This window comes from Oryctolagus cuniculus, chromosome 13 (assembly GCF_964237555.1).
Source record: "Oryctolagus cuniculus chromosome 13, mOryCun1.1, whole genome shotgun sequence".
In the NCBI taxonomy this organism is placed as follows: domain Eukaryota; kingdom Metazoa; phylum Chordata; class Mammalia; order Lagomorpha; family Leporidae; genus Oryctolagus; species Oryctolagus cuniculus.
Genome location: NC_091444.1, coordinates 100,381,075 through 100,404,159, shown reverse-complemented (window position 1 = coordinate 100,404,159; position 23,085 = coordinate 100,381,075). Strand labels below are relative to the sequence as shown.

Below are 23,085 nucleotides of genomic sequence, written 5' to 3'. Positions count from 1 at the left end.
CATATCTTGAAATAACAATTACCACCAAACTGAATTGACTATTTTCTTCCCACCAAGAATTCTGTACAAAGCTTCACAGTCCCATCTCAAATGAAATTAATTATTTTTATGTTGCTAGGCTTGATTCCAATGAAAAAGATGGCTTTAAATTATACACTTCTCCTATTAAAGGGGCATGCTCTTGGTCCTCTTTTTCTTACACCCTTGCCAATGATTTAAAGGCAAGCAGCACATCATTTTTTTAGAAAAAAATTATTTAACAAATGTAAATTTTGAAACTACAACTTTTGGATTATAGCAGTTTTCCCCCCCATAACCACCCTCCCACCTGCAAACCATCCCATCTCCTACTCCCTCTCCCATCCCATTCTTCATTAAGATTCATTTTTAATTATCTTTAGATACAGAAGATAAACTTAGTATAAGTAAAGATTTCAACAGATTCACCCACACAGATGCACAAAGCATAAAGAACTGTTTGAAGAATATTTTTACCATTAATTCTCATAGTATAACACATTAAAGACAGGGATGCTACATAAGTAAGTGCACAGTGACTCCTGTGTATCAGGAGTATATCAGGAGATAGAAGACATCTCTGTCTCTCTAAGTCTTTTAAATAAGTCTTTTAAAGTTTGTAAGTCTTTCAAATAAAAAAAGTTAAAAAATTTGTATCCTAGGTTTCACCGGATGATGCAGGATGTTGTTGCATGAATTCCAAAATTGAAATCCAGAATTTGAAGAAGGAATTAAGTGACCTCAGGAGACAAGTATGTTGAAATTTAATGTGTCAATAGAAATACTAAAGTTGATTATATATTGTAAGTTTTTGGATACAGTTTCACAAAACATAACATTTTCTATGTTCATTTTAATTAATTTAGTACGATTCTATTTTAATAATGCATTTAAACTCTCACTTTGCTATTTCCCTTAAAGTTAAATTTAAAAATTTAAAATATTATTTGCCCTTAAGAACTTGAAAATTATGCATTATTCCTCTTGAGCTGGCATATTTTATTTCCTTTGAAACAGTATTTATAGTGATACTTCTTACTGTCATGGTGAAGAAAGCCAGGTTTAATAAGAGTCTCGAGAGTGTTTAAGGAAATGCTGCAGAGACTTTTCATTGCTTATTTTCACTCTTGTGAATGGATACAGAGCTTATGTGTATTTATTTCATAGATTTAATAACTTGTACAGAAAGGCCATTATACTCTGCTCCAAAATATTTTCAGCTACTATAAGATCTATCTCAAATATAGACACTTGCTTCATTTTCCTTTAACTTCTTCATATAACAAAAGGATAGACCTATTCAAATCAACTGTGGTGTACACTCATGAGAATTAAAATTATCTGGATGATGACACTGGACTTTAGTGCATCAATTTATCGAGATAGAAAGGGGCTTACTAACATTCAAGTCTAATGTATACTCTGAAAAAAATGTTGGGCCAGCATTATGATGCAACAGGTTAAGCCATGGCTAGTCACTCCAGCATCCCATGTTGGAGTGCCCATTTGCTCAGCTTCCTTCTTTTTTTTTTTTTTTTTTTTTTTTGACAGGCAGAGTGGACAGTGAGAGAGAGAGACAGAGAGAAAGGTCTTCCTTTGCCGTTGGTTCACCCTCCAATGGCCGCCGCAGCTGGTGTGCTGTGGCTGGTGCACCGCACTGATCCGAAGCCAGGAGCCAGGTGCTTCTCCTGGTCTCCCATGCAGATGCAGGGCCCAAGCACTTGGGCCATCCTCCACTGCACTCCCTGGCCACAGCAGAGAGCTGGCCTGGAAGAGGAGCAACCAGGACGGAATCTGGCGCCCCGACTAGAACCCGGTGTGCTGGCGCCGCAAGGTGGAGGATTAGCCTAGTGAGCCGTGGCGCCGGCCTCAGCTTCCCTCTAATCTACCTAGGAAGGCAGCAGATGATGGCTCCAGTGCTACCCATTTGGGAGACCTGGATGGAGTTTGTGACTCCTGGGTACAATCTGGTCCAGCCCTGCCCGTCACACAACCATGTTGGGAGTGAACGAGCAGATGGAAGATCTGTTTTCCCTTTCACTTTTTTGTTCTGCATTTTAGGTGCATTTATTTTAAGAACACATTGGTTTAAAAAGTTTTACACCAAAATAACTTCTCTCTTAAACTCATTTTCCCATACAGTTATTACAGCACCCTCAAATATTTCACATACAATAAATTTCACATGTTTAAACTAATAAAATTCAATGTCCGATACTGTATTCCCAGCATTGTATGACCATTACCACTGTAAACTTAGGCATATTTTTCACCATCAAAATAAGCCTTGTATAAGTTATCAATAACCACTTCAGTCCCTCTGTCTTCTCTAGTCCTAGGCAATCACTTTCTTCAGGTCTCTACAGATTTACCTGTTCTTGACAGTTCTTATAGATAGGGTGCTACAGTATATTTTTCTTGGTAACTGGCTTCTAGCAGGTAGCATAATAATTTCACAGTTGATTCATGTTGTGGCATGTATCAGAACTTCTTTCTATTTATTGTCAAATAATTTTTATTTTTTTAATTTATTTATTTGAGAGGTAGAGTTACAGACAGTGAGAAGGAGAGACAAAGATCTTCCTTCTGTTGCTTCATTCCCCATATTACATTCAACAGGAATGTATACATGAACAGAAGGAGGTGAATTGAAACATGTGGTGATATTTTTCAAAGTACAGATTACACCCTAATAAACTCATTGTTAAATTGAAAATATCCTCAGTGAAAAATGCACTTAATACACCTAGTCTTGCCAACATCCTCGCTTGTGATTGTGGTTGAGTGGGAGCTGTTTAACTGCTGCTGTTCAGTGTCATGGGAGAGCAGTGTCTGCATATCCCCAACTTGGGAAATGCTCCAAATTCAGAGTGTGTGTCCTAGAGAATGTGTATCACTTGTGCACAGTCATAAACATGAAAAATCAGAAGTCAGACTATCACAAGTATAGGCTATCACAAGTCTGTTATAGGCTGAGTGTACCTTGGAATTAAATGTTCCAACTATGATTTAACAATAAAATTATAAAGTAGTGGCAAAAATATCTTATTAGGTAGAGGTGAAACATTTTCAGTAGCAACTGGCTGACACCCTCAAAGATAATATCAGAGATATTACTGGAGCTCATAGTTCATTATTACCCTCTGTAAAAAGATGAGACAAAGGATGTAAGAACAAATGAAGTAAAATCAAAGATAAGCCCATAAGATATTCAACATGTGGAAGAGAAATTCTGTAGCTGGATAAAGAATGTAACTTTTTATATGTGAATTTCAATAAATACGGCTTTTTAAAATTTTCTGTATCATTGCAGTACACTTTTGTCATTACAGTGAATTTATTTCTTAAATTTCTGACATTCACTTGGCCCTTCTTGTAATTTCACTCTTTTTAAAATAATGCCCCTAGGAAAATTGAGGATTACATAGCATTTCTCATGGAAGTTGAGAGACATTTTGTTGTGTTAACAATATTGTAATATTATATTCCTATGGCTATGTGGAAACAAACCTATTAAATCACAGAATAAAATGTAATGAAATGCTCCAAAAATTTTCTATTTTTTGAATGTATACCTAGCCTATGTATCTTTATTTCATATATTTCAGAATAAATTCTATAGAACAAATTCTATAGAAACTCCATTATACTCTTAGACAAAATTCGTATGTTTTGATTAATTTACAATCTATTGGAAAAATTTGTCATACATGTTAGGCTATTCATGTATTCATATACAGATGTAAATACATCTGAACTAGAGAATTGTCTAGATCTTGCCACTATACTTTTTAAAATCAATGTGTTGAGATACAAGGGAGCTTCCTAAATGTACACTATGAAAAATATGCATTGGTTTAAAAAAGTTGCATGAAAATGAACTTATCTGTTAAGTCCATTATTTCCACAAACCTTTTCATGTAACCTCATATATTTTAAATAAGTTCATCCATTTAATTTAATAAAATTCACTGACCCTTAGGATATTTCCCAGAGTTATATGACCATCACAACTATCAACTTTAGCACATGCTTAGCAACCTAGAAAGAAACCTTATACCAGTTACCCATCGCCAATCAACTCCTCTATCTTCCCTAGTCCTGGGCAATCAAATTTTTCTCAGGTCTCCAAGGAGACATTTCATATAAATAGGGTCCTACAGTATGTAGTTCTTTATGACTGGCTTCTTGTATTTAGGTATTTTCTGGGTTCGCCATGTTGTAGCTTGTGTTAGTACTTTTTTATTGTCAAATATTCTTGTATTATATAGTGCAATACTATTCTGTTGTATAAATTACTCAGTTCATCAGTAGATTAACATTTAGGTGGTTTCTACTTTTTGACTATTATTAATGCTGCTTTGAGCATTCATTTGCGAGTAATTTTGTGAGAATTAGTGTTTTCCTCCTTGCCATTGGATTCTATCCATCTCTGGCTTAACTGCACCTGTTTGCCATCTCTCCACTTTTCTTTGTGCTGTCCACTCTTTCTTTTAGTTCCTGTTCATCTAACCTTGTTTATGCAGATCGAGGCCCAAATTTCCCTTTTTTTCAGTAAGCTTTTCATTCTGTGACATTTTTATCTCTTACAGGCATAACTGTTTTCAGTACTTGTCAGCTACTTTGTACATAACAATGTAACCCTTAGTTTTACATAGCATTTTGTTTTTTTCATAGGAGATAATCTTCTCTAAATAGAAATGTAACTCAGAGGAAAATATCTGATGTGCATGTCACTTTTCCTTGAATATATTGAAGATAGTTTAGAAGACATTAAAATAAATACTTTATGCTGTATTAAAATGTATTTGTGAGACTTTGGCATATATTTTTCATATAAGTATTAGAAAATGCAATGTAAAGTCAGTACTGTATTCATAGTACATTTTGTATATCTCTTTATCCATTGATAGATATTCTAGTTATATCTATCCTTTTGGGTACTCCAAATATATGTTATCTGAAAACTGGTGTGTGGCTATCTTTTGGTGTCCTGGCTTATATTGTTAACGGCTTTTACACTGCCATGAAAGTTGAGTAATGATACATGTATGATTCTGAATTCCAACTGTAATCCTAACTCTTCAGTGAGCCCTTGAGAATGAGTTATTTTGAGACTATAAATTTAATTCCTCATCAAGAATGGATACTAAATTATTGTGGAAGCTTTATTTTCACCATGGAATATACTTCCTCTGGATTTTTGTTTTTTTTATTTTTTGATAGAGTGGACAGTGAGAGAGAGAGAGAAAGGCCTTCCTTTGCTGTTGGTTCACCCTCCAATGGCCGCCGCGGCCAGCGCGCTGCGGCCAGCGCACCGCACTGATCCAATGGCAGGAGCCAGGTGCTTCTCCTATCTCCCATGGGGTGCAGGGCCTAAGTACTTGGGCCATCCTCCACTGCACTCCCAGGCCACAGCAGAGAGCTGGCCTGGAAGAGGGGCAGCCAGGACAGAATCTGGTGCCCCGACCAGGACTAGAACCCGGTGTGCCGGCTCCGCAAGGCGGAGTATTAGCCTAGTGAGCCGCGGCGCCGGCCTTCTCTGGATTTTTAAAAGGAAATAGTTGTAAGAGAAAAGATAAACATGACTACTATGACATGGTTTTGCAGAGTGACATAGTGCTACCACGACTGCATGTATAAAAACAAGCTTTTCCCCTACTGTGCTCATCAACCTTTACACAGGCGTACTTTATTCAGTTCATATCAGTGTACAATGGCTATTAAGCTTGTTCATAATTCTTGAGGTATTTTCTGTAAATTCTTGTAGCAATGACTTAGGAATATGGCATAGAATTATTAGTCACTTTCAAGGGTACCCTCTCTGTCAAAAGTATAATAATCGATGGCATTTGACCAACTCAATAGCAACTAATTTTCCAGAAGGTTCTCATCTCACAAATGGAGGTTCTCATCTACCAGAGAGTACTTGGGTTGATATATTTTATGGACACAACTTGGAAGAGAAGAATTGGATTGGGAAATAGAGATATCTGACTCAGGCCTCCAAGTAATATAGTTAGGTTTATGTCTGAAGAGAACCTCAACAGACTGCTAAAGTTGTATCTATGGCAGAGGGGATTCCAACGAAAATGGAAGTGACCCATAATTTGATGCCTGTGAAAAGTCTTGCATTAGAAAAGAATTTCAACATGAAGTATGCTGGTCAACATCCTAACATATCTAGTATCAATATTAGAAAACAACACTAGGATCAAAGACACACCCTTTAGAATCATTAGCAAATGTACTAGACTAGTTGTCTGCAAAGGTAATCCCCATCAGGTAACGGTTTGTGTGGGTATAGTTGAAGATTTAACCTATGAGAAATGAAAGAGAAGTAAGAAATGGCCTGAGCGATGAAGTGAGGCCTAGGAGTATAGATTAAGCAACTTCAGGTGAAGCACTGAGACTTAAGGAGCTTTTGAGACAGACTTAGAAATGGAATACAAAGAGTGGTTGAGTAGAATCCAGCAGTCACTGCATTTAGAAGTGAAGTGGGCTTATAGGAGCCAAGAGAAAGGTCTAATCACTAATTGCTACTGCTGCTGTGGATGAAAGCAGTGGAAGCACTAAACAAAGCATCCTGGATATGTCTCAAAAATATTGCATTGAATTATACCCTTGGAAAACATACTTAGGGCCAGGGAGTTGCACAGTCATCTATGTGACCCCACAATTATCTGTGTATCAGGCCATGCATTCACATAGGACAGTACAGAAAAAAAAAAAGAAACACAAGAATCAAACATGGTAAATGCTTGTATTTTATAGAAAAGGTAAACTTTGTTTAAAGTTAAGTCATGAATGTCAAAGGAAAAAAATGAAACTTCTAAACAATGTTAAGAAATGATCTTGTTTATCTCATCCTGAAACCAGGTGAAGATGAAATATGTAGTAAGAATCAAATGTGAATTTTTCCAAAAATCCTATTAGTAGCATATGATTTAATTAAACCTGGAATATCTTGAATATTCAAGTTTTTGGACAAAAGTTTCTAGGGAATCTTTAGAATGTAAAATGTAACCACTCTTTCAAAAATAGCTGTTTACGGGCCAGCTACATTGCACAGTAATTAATCCTCTGCGTGCGGCACTGGCATCCCATATGGGTGCTGGTTCTAGTCCTGGCTGCCCCTCTTCCAATCCAGCTCTCTGCTATAGCCTGGGAAAGCAGCAGAAGATGGCCCACGTGCTTCTGCCTCTGCATGCACATGGGAGACCTGGAAGAAGCACCTGGCTCCTGGCTTTGGATTGGCACAGCTCTGGTCATTGTGTCCATCTGGGGAGTGAACCAATGGAAGGCCTTTCTCTCTTGTCTCTCCCTCTCACTGTCTGTAACTCTACCTATCAATTAAATAAATAAAATAATCTTTAAAAAATTTTTAAAAAATAAAAAGTTGCTGTTAAAAATAATTCATTAACAGTATTTGGGTTTTTTAAACTCTGTATTTGTTTTTCATTTTTACTAGAAAGACAGAAAGAGAGGGACAAAGTGAGGATGAGAGAGGGGGTGAGAAAGAGATCTTTCATTTATGGGTCCACTACTGAAATACCTACAGTAGCCTAGAGCTGGAGCCCAGAATTCAATCCAGTTCTACCATGTAGGTGCAGGATCCAAGTACTTGAGACATCATTTGCTGTTTCACTGAGTGTTCATTAGCAGGAAGCTAGATTAGAATCCAAGTTGGCCAAACTCCATGCAGACACTCTGATTTGGGTTGCAGAAATCTCTAGTAGCATCATAGCCACCGTACCTCTATCTTTAATGAATGAATTTTGATAATTTGAAATCCACAAAAGATAGTGTTGAAAGTGTAAGTCAACCTGAACTCTTTTTTGGGAAGTCATTATTTTTGAAATCTGATTATCATCAGATTTTATAGAATATTACTCATTAACTCACGGGGAATAATACTTTTAGAAAGAAGCCTATATTTTAAAAAATAATTTTCACATTTTCTTAAGTCTAAAGATGAACAGCAACACATAATGCTGCTTGCTGAGTTAAATCAAGCTCTGCAGGACAAACTGGATGAAGAGATGAAGAAAAATGGTGATTTAGGAGACAAGATAACTCAGTAAGATTTTAGTATTTCAGGTTATATCAATTATTCTTTAATTAACTTATCTATAGTTTGACTATATTAAAGCCTAAATACACATTTTCTTATGTTTTCATAATTGAACTGTACCCTGCAAAAGTTTACTTCTGAAACTCACAGAACCATCTGGAACCTTTTATATTTTTTGAATCCCAAAATATAACATTTTCTGTTTCATGATTTCATAAACAGTAATAACAATGCCCTGGCACATAATGTCAACTGAATTCTTCTTAATGTATCTTCAACTTCTTTTTCTGGAGATACATTTGCTGTCTTTGATAATGTTTCCATTTTTGGTAACGATCTTCTCTTAAACATCCAAATATTCAAATATTTAAAATATATCAGCATCATTCTTTCATAAAATTAAAATTTATATTTTTTAGCTATAAAATATTTCATGAGATGTGCTAATTTTCTTTGTGTATCCCTCCAGTATATAGTGTATATATACAGTATATATACTGTATATACTGTATGCATTTAACTGTTTTAAATATATATATGTACCTATTGCATGTATATATATGTGTATATATATGTATATTATATTTGATACATAAAAATGTATGACCTCTTCCAGGCCAGCTCTCTGCTGTGGTCCAGGAGTGCAGTGGAGGAAGGCCCAAGTGCTTGGGCCCTGCACCCCATGGGAGACGAGGAGAAGCACCTGGCTCCTGCCTTCGGATCAGCGTGGTGCGCCGGCCGCAGTGCACCAGCCGCAGCGGCCATTGGATGGTGAACCAACGGTAAAGGAAGACCTTTCTCTCTGTCTCTCTCTCTCACTGTTCACTCTGCCTGTCAAAAAAAAAGAGAAAACAAACTTCCAAGGTCAGAGGAGTCCTTTAATTCTTACCTCTCTCTATTTTTATTGCAAACTAGAAACTACTGGATTTTCTAATTTTCAATTTCTGGAAAAATGGAGCCTCCTGTGATTTTATTGGAGTTCATCCTATTAGACAATAAATATTCAGAAATACCATGCCTTTTGAAAATTTGATTTTACCTGAGACAAAGAAGAAGTTAGGGGAGAGAGAGTGTGTGAGTGAGAGCAAGATAAAGAGCACACAAAACATTCCCATTCACTGGTTTACTCCTAAAATAACCAGATCTCATGTGAGGCCAAAGCTAAGAGCTGGGAACTCAAGCCAGGGGTCCCATGTGATTTATAGGAACCCAATTACTTGAGCCATCCCTGCTTCCTTCCAGTGCCTACATTGGCAGAATGGTAGACTCAGGAGCAATAGGCAAGTAAAAAACAAAAGCACTCTGATGCCCACTCCCACGAATCTTTTTGACATAATCTCTTCACCTTGGGCTTCCAGAGGAGCCAGAATAGGACATATTGTGAATGTTCTTTAATTCCTAAGACCCATACGGTGATTTGAGGCACCACCTAAAGTTTTTCTGAAGTTTTACTGTCCATTGTACAGTCATCATCTTTGCTTCATCTCTGGATCCTGTTTGCCTAGCAGCCCTCTGGATTTGATTTTATTCCAGAAACCACCTTTTATTTTATTTTATTTTTTTCACAATTGCATGGTGATTTGTTATGTGGAGATGCTGTAATTCACATATATGGATTTAGATACTTGAACCCAATAAGTCATAGCTCCTTTAAATTTGGTAGTCTTCCTTTAGTTTCTCTCTCACATCAGTTTTACCTTCAGCTTCCTGAAGAATGGGGCCCTTGTCTTCCAGGTCTTGGTATCCTTTCTTGACAGTTCCTTCAGAACCTCAAGTTTCCACACAGTCTCTTTGATGTCCTTTTGGTTTTCATTCCTCCTCTTTTGTAGGCCCTTTCAGCTTCCACCTCCCTCTGGTCTGAAGACATTTAACCTATTGTAGTCTTTGTTTCAATTTCCTGAAGTTACAACTCCCTGTATCTAGTGTCACCATGTAGTGTATCTGGGGCACCACCTTCTGTTGCCCTCTCAGGCACATTTGTAGGGAGCTGAACCAGAAGCAGAACACCAAGGAGTTGAACCAGTGCTTCAGTATGGAATTCCAGCATCACAGCCAGCAGCTCAATATACTGTACACAATGCCAGCTTTGTTTGGTGTTGATAGTTGCTTTTTTTGGACCTTACCTGGGCCATCAGTTGGAATATCAATATGTTGTTTCACTTTCTCGTCTTTGGGTGGCTAATTTCTAAGTCCGAGTTTGCTTGAGAGATTCAGGTGGAAGCAGCATCACATTTTACAGCCTAGCAAAAGTCACTCAGCATGTGTGCCCTATTCTGTTCACTAGATACACAGTGCTTTGTCCAGCTCACACTCAGGAGAGAAAATTTCATGGAAAAATTGTCAAAGGGTTTGTAGACATGCTCTAAATGTACTACTTTTAAGTATCAGTTAATGGTTTTATTTGAGGGAAATGACTCCTTCTCCACTCAGTACCAGGGAAACTCCATCAAGCTTTTCTCTTGCTGTTGTTTAATATGTGCCCTTATTTTGTGGAAAACATCAAATGATGACAAGTCAGTTTCATTGACTGAAACATTTTCATTCACAAAAGTATACAGATCACATCATAAACTTTTATCCTCTGAATTGTGATTTCTCATTAACCCCAAGGGGAAAATTGTAATTTAGGAATTATAGTATAGTTTTAGTTGCTTTAATTGCTATTCACTTTTTGAGTAGTAATGTAATAATGGTATTATTTTCATTATAATTCAAATTTCAGTCAATGTGTATTGAAGATAAATATTTTAAACTATGGCTTGTTTTTTACTTTAAAATTTCTCTCAGAATCACTGATTCAAAACTAAAAGAAATAAATAAAAACATTAACACATATTTTAATGATTTTTTAAATTACCTTTTTATTTTGCTTTAGAAAAAAGCATCATGTCAAAAAAGTTCCGAGTATCTAATGGAGAGTGGTGACATTTCAAAAAGTATACAAAAAGAACACAGAATCCATGTTGGGATATCTACACTCTCCAAAATGAAAGCTCCTCAGGAAGCCATTTCTAAAGAATTGGAGGAATCTAAGCAACTCCTTCTAGAGGGATTTGAAGATGTGAGAAGAAAACAAGATGAGATCATTCAGGTTGCAAAAGCTTTTTCAAAGCAAGTGAATGAGTAAGTCAAAACATAGAATCGCAGACAATAGCTTACATTCGCTAATTTGCCACTAAAGCATAATTCTTAGTGAAACAGATTCCTGAGATTAGTAAGGATATAATCTACCTAGACAAAGTGATTTTGGAAAATAATGTTAGTAAATGAAATTACCAGTAAATTTTTAGTGCAGAACAATTTATGTAAATGTTAACAACTCTGTTAACTTAAGTTCAAGATTACAACTTAAGTGTCTAGCATCTCTTCCTCCCCCTGCTCCACCTGTTGGTACAATATGGCACTTGTCTAGTTACCTTTCCTTTATTGTGATCAATGGTATTACCACTAAAGGACGCCTTGAGAAAGATTAAGAAAGAGAGGAAGGAAAGTGTAGTGTCTGGAAGAAAGAAAGAGCAAGTCCCACCTTTGACGTCTTCCTAGCTGCTTTAGTTGTTGCTGAATACTTACTTGGCTATCTCATTCCCCACAGTCATTGTTGTTCTGAGTTATCTCTCAATGCCAAAAATCAAGCATTTGCTTAATTTCTTCCAAAAAGTGGGTGAAAAAAGCAGGGCTGTCGAAAGTAAGCACCTGAAAATGTCTTTGGTGGTATTCTAAATCTCTTAGTTTTCTATCCTTTTTAAAAAGTTACTGTTTCATATATTTAAGTGGCAAAACATGATGTTTTGAAATATTTATATATTAGAAAATGTTTACTAGCATCAAAGAAATCAACATCCATTATATCAGAATTGTTATTTAAATAAAATATTTCTAATGGCATGCGCAAGGATTTTGAGAACAGAGCGTTTTGGGAGGAAGCAGATGTCACCGATTCAGTCATACAGCATTGACAGGCATCCTTCTCCCTTGTACTGGGTTTGAGTCACGTTGTGAAATTTTTAACTTTAAAAATTAAAAGACCTTAATTATACAGAAAATGTGCTCTGACACATTTTCAGTATTAAAACACTGTTTATTGTGCATGCTCATTGACTCTTTTAAAAAATGAAATTCATGTAAGAATTATTAAGGGGAAAATGAAGTACTAAACATTGGTCCTTTCAATCTTCACAGAGCTAATGAAGTGTTAGCAGAGGTCAGAACTAAAAATTTTCTCCTGGAGAAACAACAGACTGGAACATTAACCAAGTCTGTTTCTACGCAAACTGTTTCTACGCAAACTTCGGTAGCGTCACATAGCGTTGGAAATCGTGCTAATAGTTTCTGGCTCAGCAGAGATCTTACTCCACAACAAAACTTGGAGACTCCTACTTCAGCAGCTCAGGCTTCACATCACAACACTGCAGAGTCTTTGGACACGGTTAGATATATTGCCTCTTTCCCCTTGGGTTTCAGGTTGTTCATATACTTCTTATTTTTAGTTTGTTGAAGTACTTAGTTTGATTGACATATGTATGCTAGTAATGGTTGTAATTATCCTCATTAATGTAGACTTGAAACGCATGTTGCAGCTAATTTTTAAATATATATTTATTTATTTGAGAAGCAGAGATACAGACAGAGGGAGAAACAGAGAGATCTTCCATTTGCGATTCACTCCCCAAATGGGTGCAAAAGCTGGAGCCTATCCAATCTGAAGTCAGAAACCAGTGGCTTTCTCCAGGTCTCCCATGCAGATGCAGGGGTCCAAGCACCTTGACCATCTTCCACTGCTTTCCCAGGCAATAGCAGTGAGCTGGCTCAGAAGAGGGGCAATGGGGACAAGAACCAGCACCTGTATGGCATTCCAACACTGCAGGCAGAGGCTTAGTCCACTATACCACAGTGCCATCCTCAATATTTCGCAACTATTTAATAAACTTAACAAATGCAACCAAACTGACATATTTACAAATATTTCAAAACTGCTTTAAGTTAGGTTTTGATAATTGAATATTTTTACCTAGTAACTAAAGATATACTTTGGAATCTGCTAACGTATTTTTAACTTGATTTTCATTTGTGGTCCAAGACACTTTTAAGGTTTGTGCACCATCACATTTTACACTTCTAATCATAGTGAATGATTAGCAAACATTTCATCACAGATGGGTGTTCATTATTTAGAGTCCAGGGGTGAGTGTTGTGGTGCAGTGACTTGGGTCATCCTGGAGATGTCCTTGGCCCATATCTGAGTACTACTTTGTGTCCGGATCCTCCACTTCCAATCTAGCTTCCTGCCAGTGCATCCTGGGAAGTAGCAGATGATGGTTCAAGTGCTTGGGCCCCTGTCACCCATGAAAGAGGTTCAAATGAGTTTTCAGCTTCCTGGATTCAGCCTAATCCAGCCTTAGCTGTTCTGGGCATATGGAGAGTTAGCTGTCAGATGAAGCATCTCTCTTTGTCTCACTGTCACTCTGCCTTTCAAGTAGCTGAAAAGAAATGAACATTAAAAAAGTAATCCAAGGCAAATGCCTTTGATCATTTTCTTCCAGAAGAACACATCCTGAATTACTGCCTTACTTATAGCAAGTTTAGTTCAACTTTTATAAAATGAATCTGTTGCCTGGTAATTGTACAATAGATTTTAAATAGTTAAATCAAATATATAATTGCATTATTTAAGAGGAAGTTCACTCATGCCTATCTTATCCATCACTTGAATTGTTGATCATTATGATGGCAATGATATCAGGTCTTTAAATTGGAACTACATCAACAGAATCAATTATGTTTTTCTATCCAGGATCCTATATAAAGCCACATATAGTCATTCTCCATTGGAGATGTAACACAGACCTTCCAATCCAACCATGTGGTGACAATGATTACAGTCCATTTCTGGCAACTTAAATTGGATCTGATTGTGGAACATTGTACCAATTTTAAAGTTGCTAAAACCCTGTTGACCCCATTTAACACATTTACCTAATTTTGACATTTTTATGATTGGGGGGACATTACAAATAATAAAACAATTGTATTGAAAGAAAATAAATAACTACAAATAGCAGCTAGACTCTATTTGTATCTTCTTAAAATATTTCCATCAATACACATGATTTATACTTGGAATCCTATTTAAGATATTTTTATTTCAGAGAAAAATTTCAAAAGCCCATTTTGAATGATGGCTCAGCCTGGTTTACTTTTAATGCTTATTTATTTGAAAGCCAATTAGAAGGAGATAGACAGTAAGAATGGGGAGGGAGAGAGAAAGAGAAAGCAAGATCTTGCCACCATTGGTTTACTCCCCAAATGGCTGTAATAGCCAGGTCTGGGCCAATCTGAATCCAGAAGCCATCCTTATCTCCCATATAGAATGTAGTTGTCTGGACCATCTTCAGTGTCTTTACCATATGTATTAGTGGGACATTGGGTCAGAATCAGAGCAGCCAAGACTCAAACTGGGTCTAATACTGGATGCCAGCATTGCCAACTGCACCTTAATACATTGTACCATTACTCTGGCCCCTCAACTTTGTTTTCTAAGTTGACTTGATGATAAATCATAGTCTAGCATATTCGAATTTTCTTAGCATTGCAGCAAAAATCTTACATGGAGACACATATAATGGCTTTTTTGTTCATAAATTATAAGATCACAGCTGTTTTTTTCACCATTTTGTGAGCTTAGTTTCATTCTGTTCTGAAAAACAAAAGGAAAGAATCTGGGTGCAAGTGCTTCGGAGTCATAAAAATGGGCTATAGAATATAAAATAAAAATGGATGCTAAATACTTCTGTACAGTGTTAATCATAATGCAAATATGAAACATTGTCAGTAATTACGACCAGAAAATTAAGGTGATATATGATTTTACAATAGATGATGAAAGAATACATACAGATGTGAGAATAATGGAAGATTTTTTTCAGGAAATAGATCTCCACTTTTTTTTTTTTAAATAAAACCAGTGCTTATTTTTTAATATTTCTAGAAAAGTTTAAGTAGTTTATTTTAAGCTTATCATAGTAGGTCCACAATATACTTGGTTTCTTAATGAGGCAATAATTTGCAAAATCATACTAGACTTAGGTAAAAATCACTATTCTGTCACAACACACCACTGCAAAAATGCCTTGGAAGAGTTTCTATGCATTTTTCCATTGTTCACAAAATCCTTATTTGCAAAAACACATGTTTTCTACAGTTGTGGCAGACTGAGTTATTTCTACTTGGAAAAATCTAATAATATTATGAGAGGTGATAACATACTATCTAAGTGATAGAAAAGAGTAGGGTTATGAATGGGACATCCATACAACCAAATTAGCAGATTTTAGCTTTGATTCCAGAAAGCAACACATTAAGAAAATAACTGAATTATTTTACCCATCTCCTTTATTTTTAAGAGTTGAGTATTTTGTATTATTCATAGGATCTATCAGCATATTCTAATTTTAAGAAAAATGATAAGTTAATGCTTTCGCCTATGATTTCACTATGACTGTTGTTAAGGCAAGGTTTCTCCATGTTCCTAACATTGAGCATTTTTTGAATCTCTCACCATTATATGAAGTTTAACCTTGCCACTTAACACGATTACAGTGATAATAAATGGCTACATGTATGTTTTTTGCTAAATTTTCATTCCAAACTGGAATTCTAATTAATCCTAGCATGTTTTGGCCTGTGTATAAGTGATTCTATAATTTTATTATTTGTTATACAAATACATTATTATAAAATAACAAGAATGAAAATTAGCCTGAAAATTATCCACTGATTGGATATTTTGCATATAGAAATCTTTGTTGACCATTGAAATATAAAATATTGAGACCAGTTTTTATAGGGTAAAACTTATCTGCTTGTCAAGAAACTGCTTCCAAATTCTTTTCTCTGCAACAAAATACATGTATTTAATACTTGTAAAACTGTAAAAATATTTGCAAAATTATAAAAACAATGTAATTTATAAACTGGCAAGTATAATTTCCTCTGTATGTTATTTATAATTCTATCTTGAACTACAACAGTTTAAATGGGCAAACTAACTTGATTTTGTTTAAACTCAGTGCATATTTCCTAGTTCTTAAAATATTTATGTGATGGACAGAATTACAGAGAGAGAAGAGAGGTAGAGATACAAACCAATCTTCCATCCACTGGTTCACTCTTTGAATGACCACAATGGCTGGGGTTTAGCCAAGCTGAGGCTGGGAGCCAGGAGCTTCTTCCAGGTTTCCGACATGGGTGACAGCTTACAAACACTTGGACCATTTTCCACTGCTTTCCCAAGCGCATTAGCAGGGAGATAGACTGCATGGAAGCAGAGCAGTCAGGACTTGAACTCACACCCATATGGGATGCCAGAGCTGCAGGCAGCAGCTTAACTTGCTGTGCCACAGTGCCAGTCCCACATACTGATTTATAAAAGATTTGAGTTCTCCCTCAAATACAGCAGGATGTCAAAACTATAATTTCAACATACCAATAATCCATGAAAAACTATAGAGAGGTGTGCATATGTGCAGTGTTCATAGCTATGAAATTAATCTCTAAAAGACAATGCTGCATTATTTTCTGAGCAGCAATCTCAAGTATAATTTAGCCATAGCCTGTCAGTACATCATTACTGAGTGAGTACATTTGTTTCTGTATTTGATGTGCTTTGTTACTGCTATGGAGTTCACTTTCTGAAATATTCCTCCAACTCTTCTCCATCTTCAAACTGTTATTTAAAAAGAATTTTCAGAAAGTCTGCAAACTCAAGGGAGAAAAACACATTTCCATTTTGGTTTCATATTGATCTTTTTAGTAATTTTCTTGTTGGAATTTTTGACTTTTTGGTAGCAAGTGGCACTCCCTTTCCCTTTCTGAGTTCATTGGAATTGCAGCAGCCTGCACATAAATTGGTCATCTGACACTGGACTCAGGTGACCCAAGCAGCATTTTAAGCTCTGCACCAAATACCTGCCATGAAAGTGTCTTGTAAAAGGTCATCTAATATTTGAAAGTTTTCACATGTGGGTATGAGCTGAATCACAGCAACCTCCTACCAGTAAGGATGAAAACAGTATTCAACACTCAAGGCCCTCTGACTAATTGCTCTTTGAAGGGAAGACCCCTCCCTATACTCTGGCTATTTGGTTTTACACTATGAGATTGTGTATCTTACCTGGTTCTCAAAGGCAGTTGTCCTCAGCTGTCATATCTGGTGTAAAGCAGTAAAGAATGAAAGAAAACCTGGAGGAGAATTTTTGTAAAGGGAGGCACTTCTGCAAGTACCCATTACTTTAACATTCAGTTAGCCATCCATCCATCCATCCATCCATCTATATATGTGAATGATAGCGCAACAGGGAGAGCAGGAAATCTTCCATCCAGTGGTTCACTCCCTGAATGTTGGCAACTGCCAGGACTGGACCAGACTGAATCAGGAGCCTGGAACTCCATCTGGGTCTCTAACAAGTGTAGCATAAACCCAGGCATCATTGCCACAATCTGCTGCCATGCAGGCACACCAGTAAGAAGCTGGATTTGAATAATGGATGAAAGCTGATCCCTAGATACTCTGTTGTCATCCTGTCACACCACAATGCCCACCATCCATGTATTCATTTTCCCCCCAATCCTGGGGTTTATTGATTGCATTAAAATTTCTAAAAATTTTAAGTGGTTTTTTTAATGTTAACTTTTAATTAGTTTTTAATAGACTCATTTTACTTTGTACATGTAATCCTAAGGACCTAATAATTTTCCCCTCCACCTTTACACTCTCCCCATCTCTCCCTCCCAAACTTTCCTCCCCCCCTTTTTTTTAAGTTTTTGAGATAACATTTCAAATTTACATTGCAGTACGAAGGCTTAACACTTCCCAGAATAAGAAGTTTAACAAGTAAAAAGCAAAAGACCCTAATTTAGTGGGAAAAATAGACAATGGGTATAAAAATAATTACACTAAATTCTGAAGTAGTCACATATAATTGAAACTAGAGTAATATAACACATTTAACCACTGGTTTCACAAAGATATATAACAAAAGTTTACAAAACAGTATTTTCAATAATGCTAATACACACAGACATTTCTTTTTTCTTCTATTTTATTTTTAATTTTAGCCCCTACAAATAAAGGGGAGCATGCAGTATTTGTTTTTCTAGGTCTGGTTTATTTCAGTCATCATGATGTCCTCTAGTGGCATCCATTTGGCTTCAAATGGTAGAATTTCCTTCTCTTCTTTATACCTGAATAATATCCCATTGTGTATATCTACCACATTTTCTTTATCCATTTTTCTGATGGTGGACACCTTCATTGATTCCCAATGTTGGCTCTTGTGAAGAGCTTCTATGAACATAATTATGAAGGTATCTCTTAATAGTATTCAAGTCTTTGAGATATACCCAATGTGGGATTGTTGGATCATATGGCAAATCTAGTTCTAGTTGTTTTTTTTTTTCAGATATCTCCACACTATTTTCCACAGTGGCTTCAGTAATTTATATTTCCACCAATAGTGTATAAGTATTCCCCTTTCTCTACATCCTCACCAGCACTTGTTGCTCTCTGTTTTGGATTTTAGCCATTCTGACAGGGGTGAGGTGATAGCTCATTGTGGTTTTGATTTGCATTTCCATGATGGCTTGGGATGCTGAGCCTGTTTTCACATATTTGTTGGCCATTTGTATTTCTTCTTTTGAAAACTGTCTATTAAAGTCCTTTGCCCATTTCTCAACTGGATTATTTATTATTGTTGAGTTTTTAAAGTTACTGATATATCTGGAATATTAATCCTTTGTCAGAAAAGTGATTTGCAAATATTTCCCCATATTTCGGATGTCTCTTCACTCTATTGATTATTTTCTTTGCTGTGCAAAAGCTGCTGAGTCTGATATAGTCCCATTTATTTAGTTCTGCTTTTGTTGGCTGTGCTTGGGGATCTTATCCAATAAGCCATCCCCTACAGCAATGTCTTGGAGTGATTTTGCTATGTGTTCTTCCAGCAATTTCATAGTCTCAGGTCTAAAATTTAAGTCTTTTATCCATCTTGAGTTTATTTTTGAATATGGTGATAGGTATGGATCTAATTTCATTCTTCTACACATATAAATCCAGTTTTGCCTGCACCATTTGTTCAAGAGACTATCCTTACTTCCACTGTTTGGTCTGAGCACTTTTGTCAAAAATCAGTTGGCTTGTATGTATATGGATTAATTTCTGGGCTCTCTGTTCAGTTCCATCATTCTATGTATTTTTTTACTTTTATTTAATGAATATAAATTTCCAAAGTACAGCTTATGGATTACAATGTCTTTCCCCCCACATAACTTCCCTCCCACCCGCAACCCTCCCCTTTCCCGCTCCTTCTCCCCTTCCATTCACATCAAGATTCATTTTCAATTCTCTTTATATACAGAAGATCAATTTAGTATAAATTAAGTAAAAATTTCATCAGTTTGTACCCACACAGAAACACAAAGTATAAAGTACTGTTTCAGTACTAGTTATAGCATTAAATCACAATGTACAGCACATTAAGGACAGAGATCCTATATGAGAAGTAAGTGCACAGTGACTCCTGTTGTTGACTTAACAAATTGACACTCTTGTTTATGGCATCAGTAATCACCCTAGGCTCTTGTCATGAGTTGCCAAGGCTATGGAAGCCTTTTGAGTTCACCGACTCTGATCATATTTAGACAAGGTCATAGTCAAAGTGGCAGTTCTCTCCTCCCTTCAGAGAAAGGTACCTCCTTCTTTTTTGACCTGTTCTTTCCACTGGGATCTCACTCGCAGAGATGTATTGGTTTTTATACCAGTACTATGCTGCTTTGATCACAATAGCTTTGTAGTATGCTTTGAAGTCAGGTAGATGCCTCCCGCTTGACTTTGCTCATTCAGGATTGCTTTGGCTATTCTAGGTCTTTTGTGATTCCATACAAGTTTTAGGATTGCTTTTTCTAGTTTTGTAAAGAATGTCATTGGTAGTTTGATAGGGATTGCATTGAATCTGTAGATTGCTTATATAGAATAGACATTTTAATGATTTTGAATCTTTCAATCCATGAGCAAGTGGTATCTTTCCATTTTTTTGGAGTCCTTAATGACCTCTTCTTCAATGTTTGAGACTTTTCATTGTATGAACCTTTCACTTCTTTGGTTCAATTTATTCCTAAACAGTTGATTTTTTGGTGACTATTGTGAATGAAATTTCTTTTTTCTTTTTTGACAGTGAATGAAATTTCTTTCTTGATTTCTTTTTCTGTGAGTTCATCATTAACCTAGAAAAAGCACTTGATTTTGTATATTTATTTTGTAACTTGCAACTTTACTGAATTGGTTTATCAATTCTAACAGCTTTTTGGTGGAGTGTTTAGGTTTGTCCACATAAATCATGTCCTCTAAAAACACATATGATCTTGCTGAAATTGCTTTACAAAATGTTCTCTATAAAGTTACGGTTTCTTTAACATGAAAGTAAGGAACTTTTGAAGAAGGACATCCATTTTTTCTATGTAAAACGTATACTATTAAATATTTTTGAGTGTAATATAATATCTATTATACATATGAAATATATATAGAGGAGAACTATTGAGGAAAATAATATTACATTGGTAGTTCCTTCATTCAAATTATGTAAGAATGTGATTTATACTTTACGTAATTTTTATTTATGACAACATAAGATTCTACCAGTAACTGTTCTTTCCGACATATTGTAGTGAGTTATTCCCCCCCCCATATTCTACTTGGTGAAGCTGTTGACACGTTGTTCAATTTCTAAAGTTTGCCCTTCAGGATCTTGACACCTCAACTTTATGGGAAAGATGTTTTCAGATCATTGAAAAATATAGGAGTCAAGAAAATTTGCCTTCATGCCAGAATGAAGGTATTTATATTACTTTATCATGATCTCCATGAACTGTTTATTATGTCATGTGTAGGAGTGTTTAAAGCCTGTTGGGATATTTTATTAGATAATAACTTTTATATAAAATATTTAAGTAAGAATATTCTAGAGACAGCTGCAATATATTTTGAAATATTTCTTCACATTTCATAATTAAGTGGATAATTAAAATTAATAACTTCTTAGAACTGTATTTGTGAGTTGTATGAAATGTGTTTATATTAAATAATTTTTTAAAATTATGATCAAACTTAAAAAACAAATGTTTCAAAATTTGACTACATTTTACAACATTTATTTTAAAGGCAGAGATAGAGAGAGGGAGGGAGAGACAGAGAGGTTCATTTGCTTCTTCACTCCCCAAATGGACACAATGGACAGGGCTGGGCCTGGCCAAAGCCAGAGCCTGGAAGTCCACCCAGGTCTCCCACATGGGTGTCAGGGGCCCAAACACTCAGGCTGTCTCTCGCTGCTTTCCCAGGTGCTTTATCAGAGAGCTGCAATGAAAGCGGAGCAGTAGATGCCTTAATACAGGATGCTGGCATCAGAGAAGCTGCTTACCTTGCTGGTCTACAATGCATGCCCCATTGCTAACTTCCTAAAAGAAATGAAAATTAAAGAGTTATACATTGGTTTCCTTATTTCTCATTCTAGAAAGTCATGCATCTAACAATTGAATTTGAAAAGCAGAATTTTCTGAATACTGATGTCCATATGAATACAGTACTGTTGTGTTATAATATACACAGGATGGTTGTTTTATCTAATATTTTCCCAGTAGAATTTTTACATGACATTATGACAGTACCACTTTTGTTACTTATTTGCTTAATATTCCATGATGAAAATACCATGGAATACTTTAAAATTAGTTTTTCTTGACATGGGTAATGGAAAATTCAGTTTATGGAAACACATGAAAGTGAAAAAAATCATCTTTTATAAAGTATAGAGTTGTTCTAGAAGTACAGAGTCATTCATTTATTGTAAAATCTGACTTGACTTGTTTTAACCTTTGTACTAATTAAATGCCACCCTTCTAAAATAATGTGTATGAAACAGATTAATGCTAAATGTACTTTTTAATCATATTTTCCTATTGGGTTAACATAAAATCACTAGGAATTTTGTTTAATATATGTGACTGTTTTTCTATTTAAGCCATCTTCAAGTTTGGTCTAGTCTTTAAAAGAATTAAGGACCATATTTTTAACTGATAGTTTATTCCCGTGATAATGTAACTAGTTTAACTTAAATATTATACATAAAATTTTCCTTGTTTCAGATGTGGAAAGCACACCACAATTTTAAGTAGCAAATGAGATGGAGGTATGTTGTCAAATTTTGTGAATGCATTGATTTATGACAAACTGTAAGTAGCAAGTGGCATCCCTTTTTATTTTTGGTTCACTACTTTACATAAAGCTAATGAACTATGTGAACATATCAACATTATAATGAGGAATATATTTATTATATAGTCTTCATATCCCATAGCTTAAAAATATCTCAAAAAGGTTTATGGGCCTCTCTTTTTCTGACTCTACACTTTGTATGCTCTTGCTGTCTCTGTGATACTGTCAGCCTACATACGAAAGCTGTTTTCAGAAGACAGTGGCATCATCAGCTTCTCAAGTGCATCGTAGTGACATAAGGGCCATCTCAAGTCCTTGTCATAGCCAGTCAAGCAATGACAGTACAAAGCAGCTGCTTGACAGTAGCACTTAACATCTAGGCTCATTTACTTTTACCCTCAAGAAAGTTTCCAAAATCCTTAGCAAGGAACAAAAGCACAACTCCGTTTGTTTGTCAAGACAAACCAGCCTACTTATGATACCACAAGTTCTCTTCCTGAGCTCTATCTCTTTGCATTCAGTCTGCTTTCCATCTATCGGGTATACTTTTTCCTTGTACTGTCAACTTCCATGCCACTGCCACTAAAAAACCTACAGTAATGACATAAAATTAGAAACAATTTCTCTTCTGTGTGTGTGGTGATAGTGCCATAATTTATTCCTGTCCCCATAGGGAAGTTGCCTCCTCATCTATATTTTTTAAAGATGTATTTATTTATTTAAAAGTTAC

The 23,085-nt window shown here is 35.8% G+C and overlaps 1 protein-coding gene across 19 annotated transcripts in view; it reads left to right on the top strand.

The window, feature by feature from the left end:
* Positions 1 to 23,085, top strand: part of LOC103352168 (ankyrin repeat domain-containing protein 18B) — a 197,471-nt gene that overhangs the window by 157,428 nt on the left and 16,958 nt on the right. For 17 of the 19 annotated variants that reach the window (XR_011381718.1, XR_011381717.1, XM_070056048.1 and 14 more), the window contains 7 exons: positions 681 to 770; positions 7,986 to 8,098; positions 8,709 to 8,874; positions 10,968 to 11,215; positions 12,272 to 12,518; positions 20,877 to 20,979; positions 22,286 to 22,329. Coding sequence is in view for 16 of the 19 variants with exons in the window: in XM_070056048.1 (XP_069912149.1) it covers positions 681 to 770; positions 7,986 to 8,098; positions 8,709 to 8,874; positions 10,968 to 11,215; positions 12,272 to 12,518; positions 20,877 to 20,979; positions 22,286 to 22,311 (993 nt within the window). In the remaining 3 variants the exon portion in view is untranslated. Of the gene's footprint in view, positions 1 to 680; positions 771 to 7,985; positions 8,099 to 8,708; positions 8,875 to 10,967; positions 11,216 to 12,271; positions 12,519 to 20,876; positions 20,980 to 22,285; positions 22,896 to 23,085 lie in introns of all 19 variants that reach the window. The other 2 variants (XR_011381716.1, XM_070056055.1) reach the window with 2 other exon arrangements.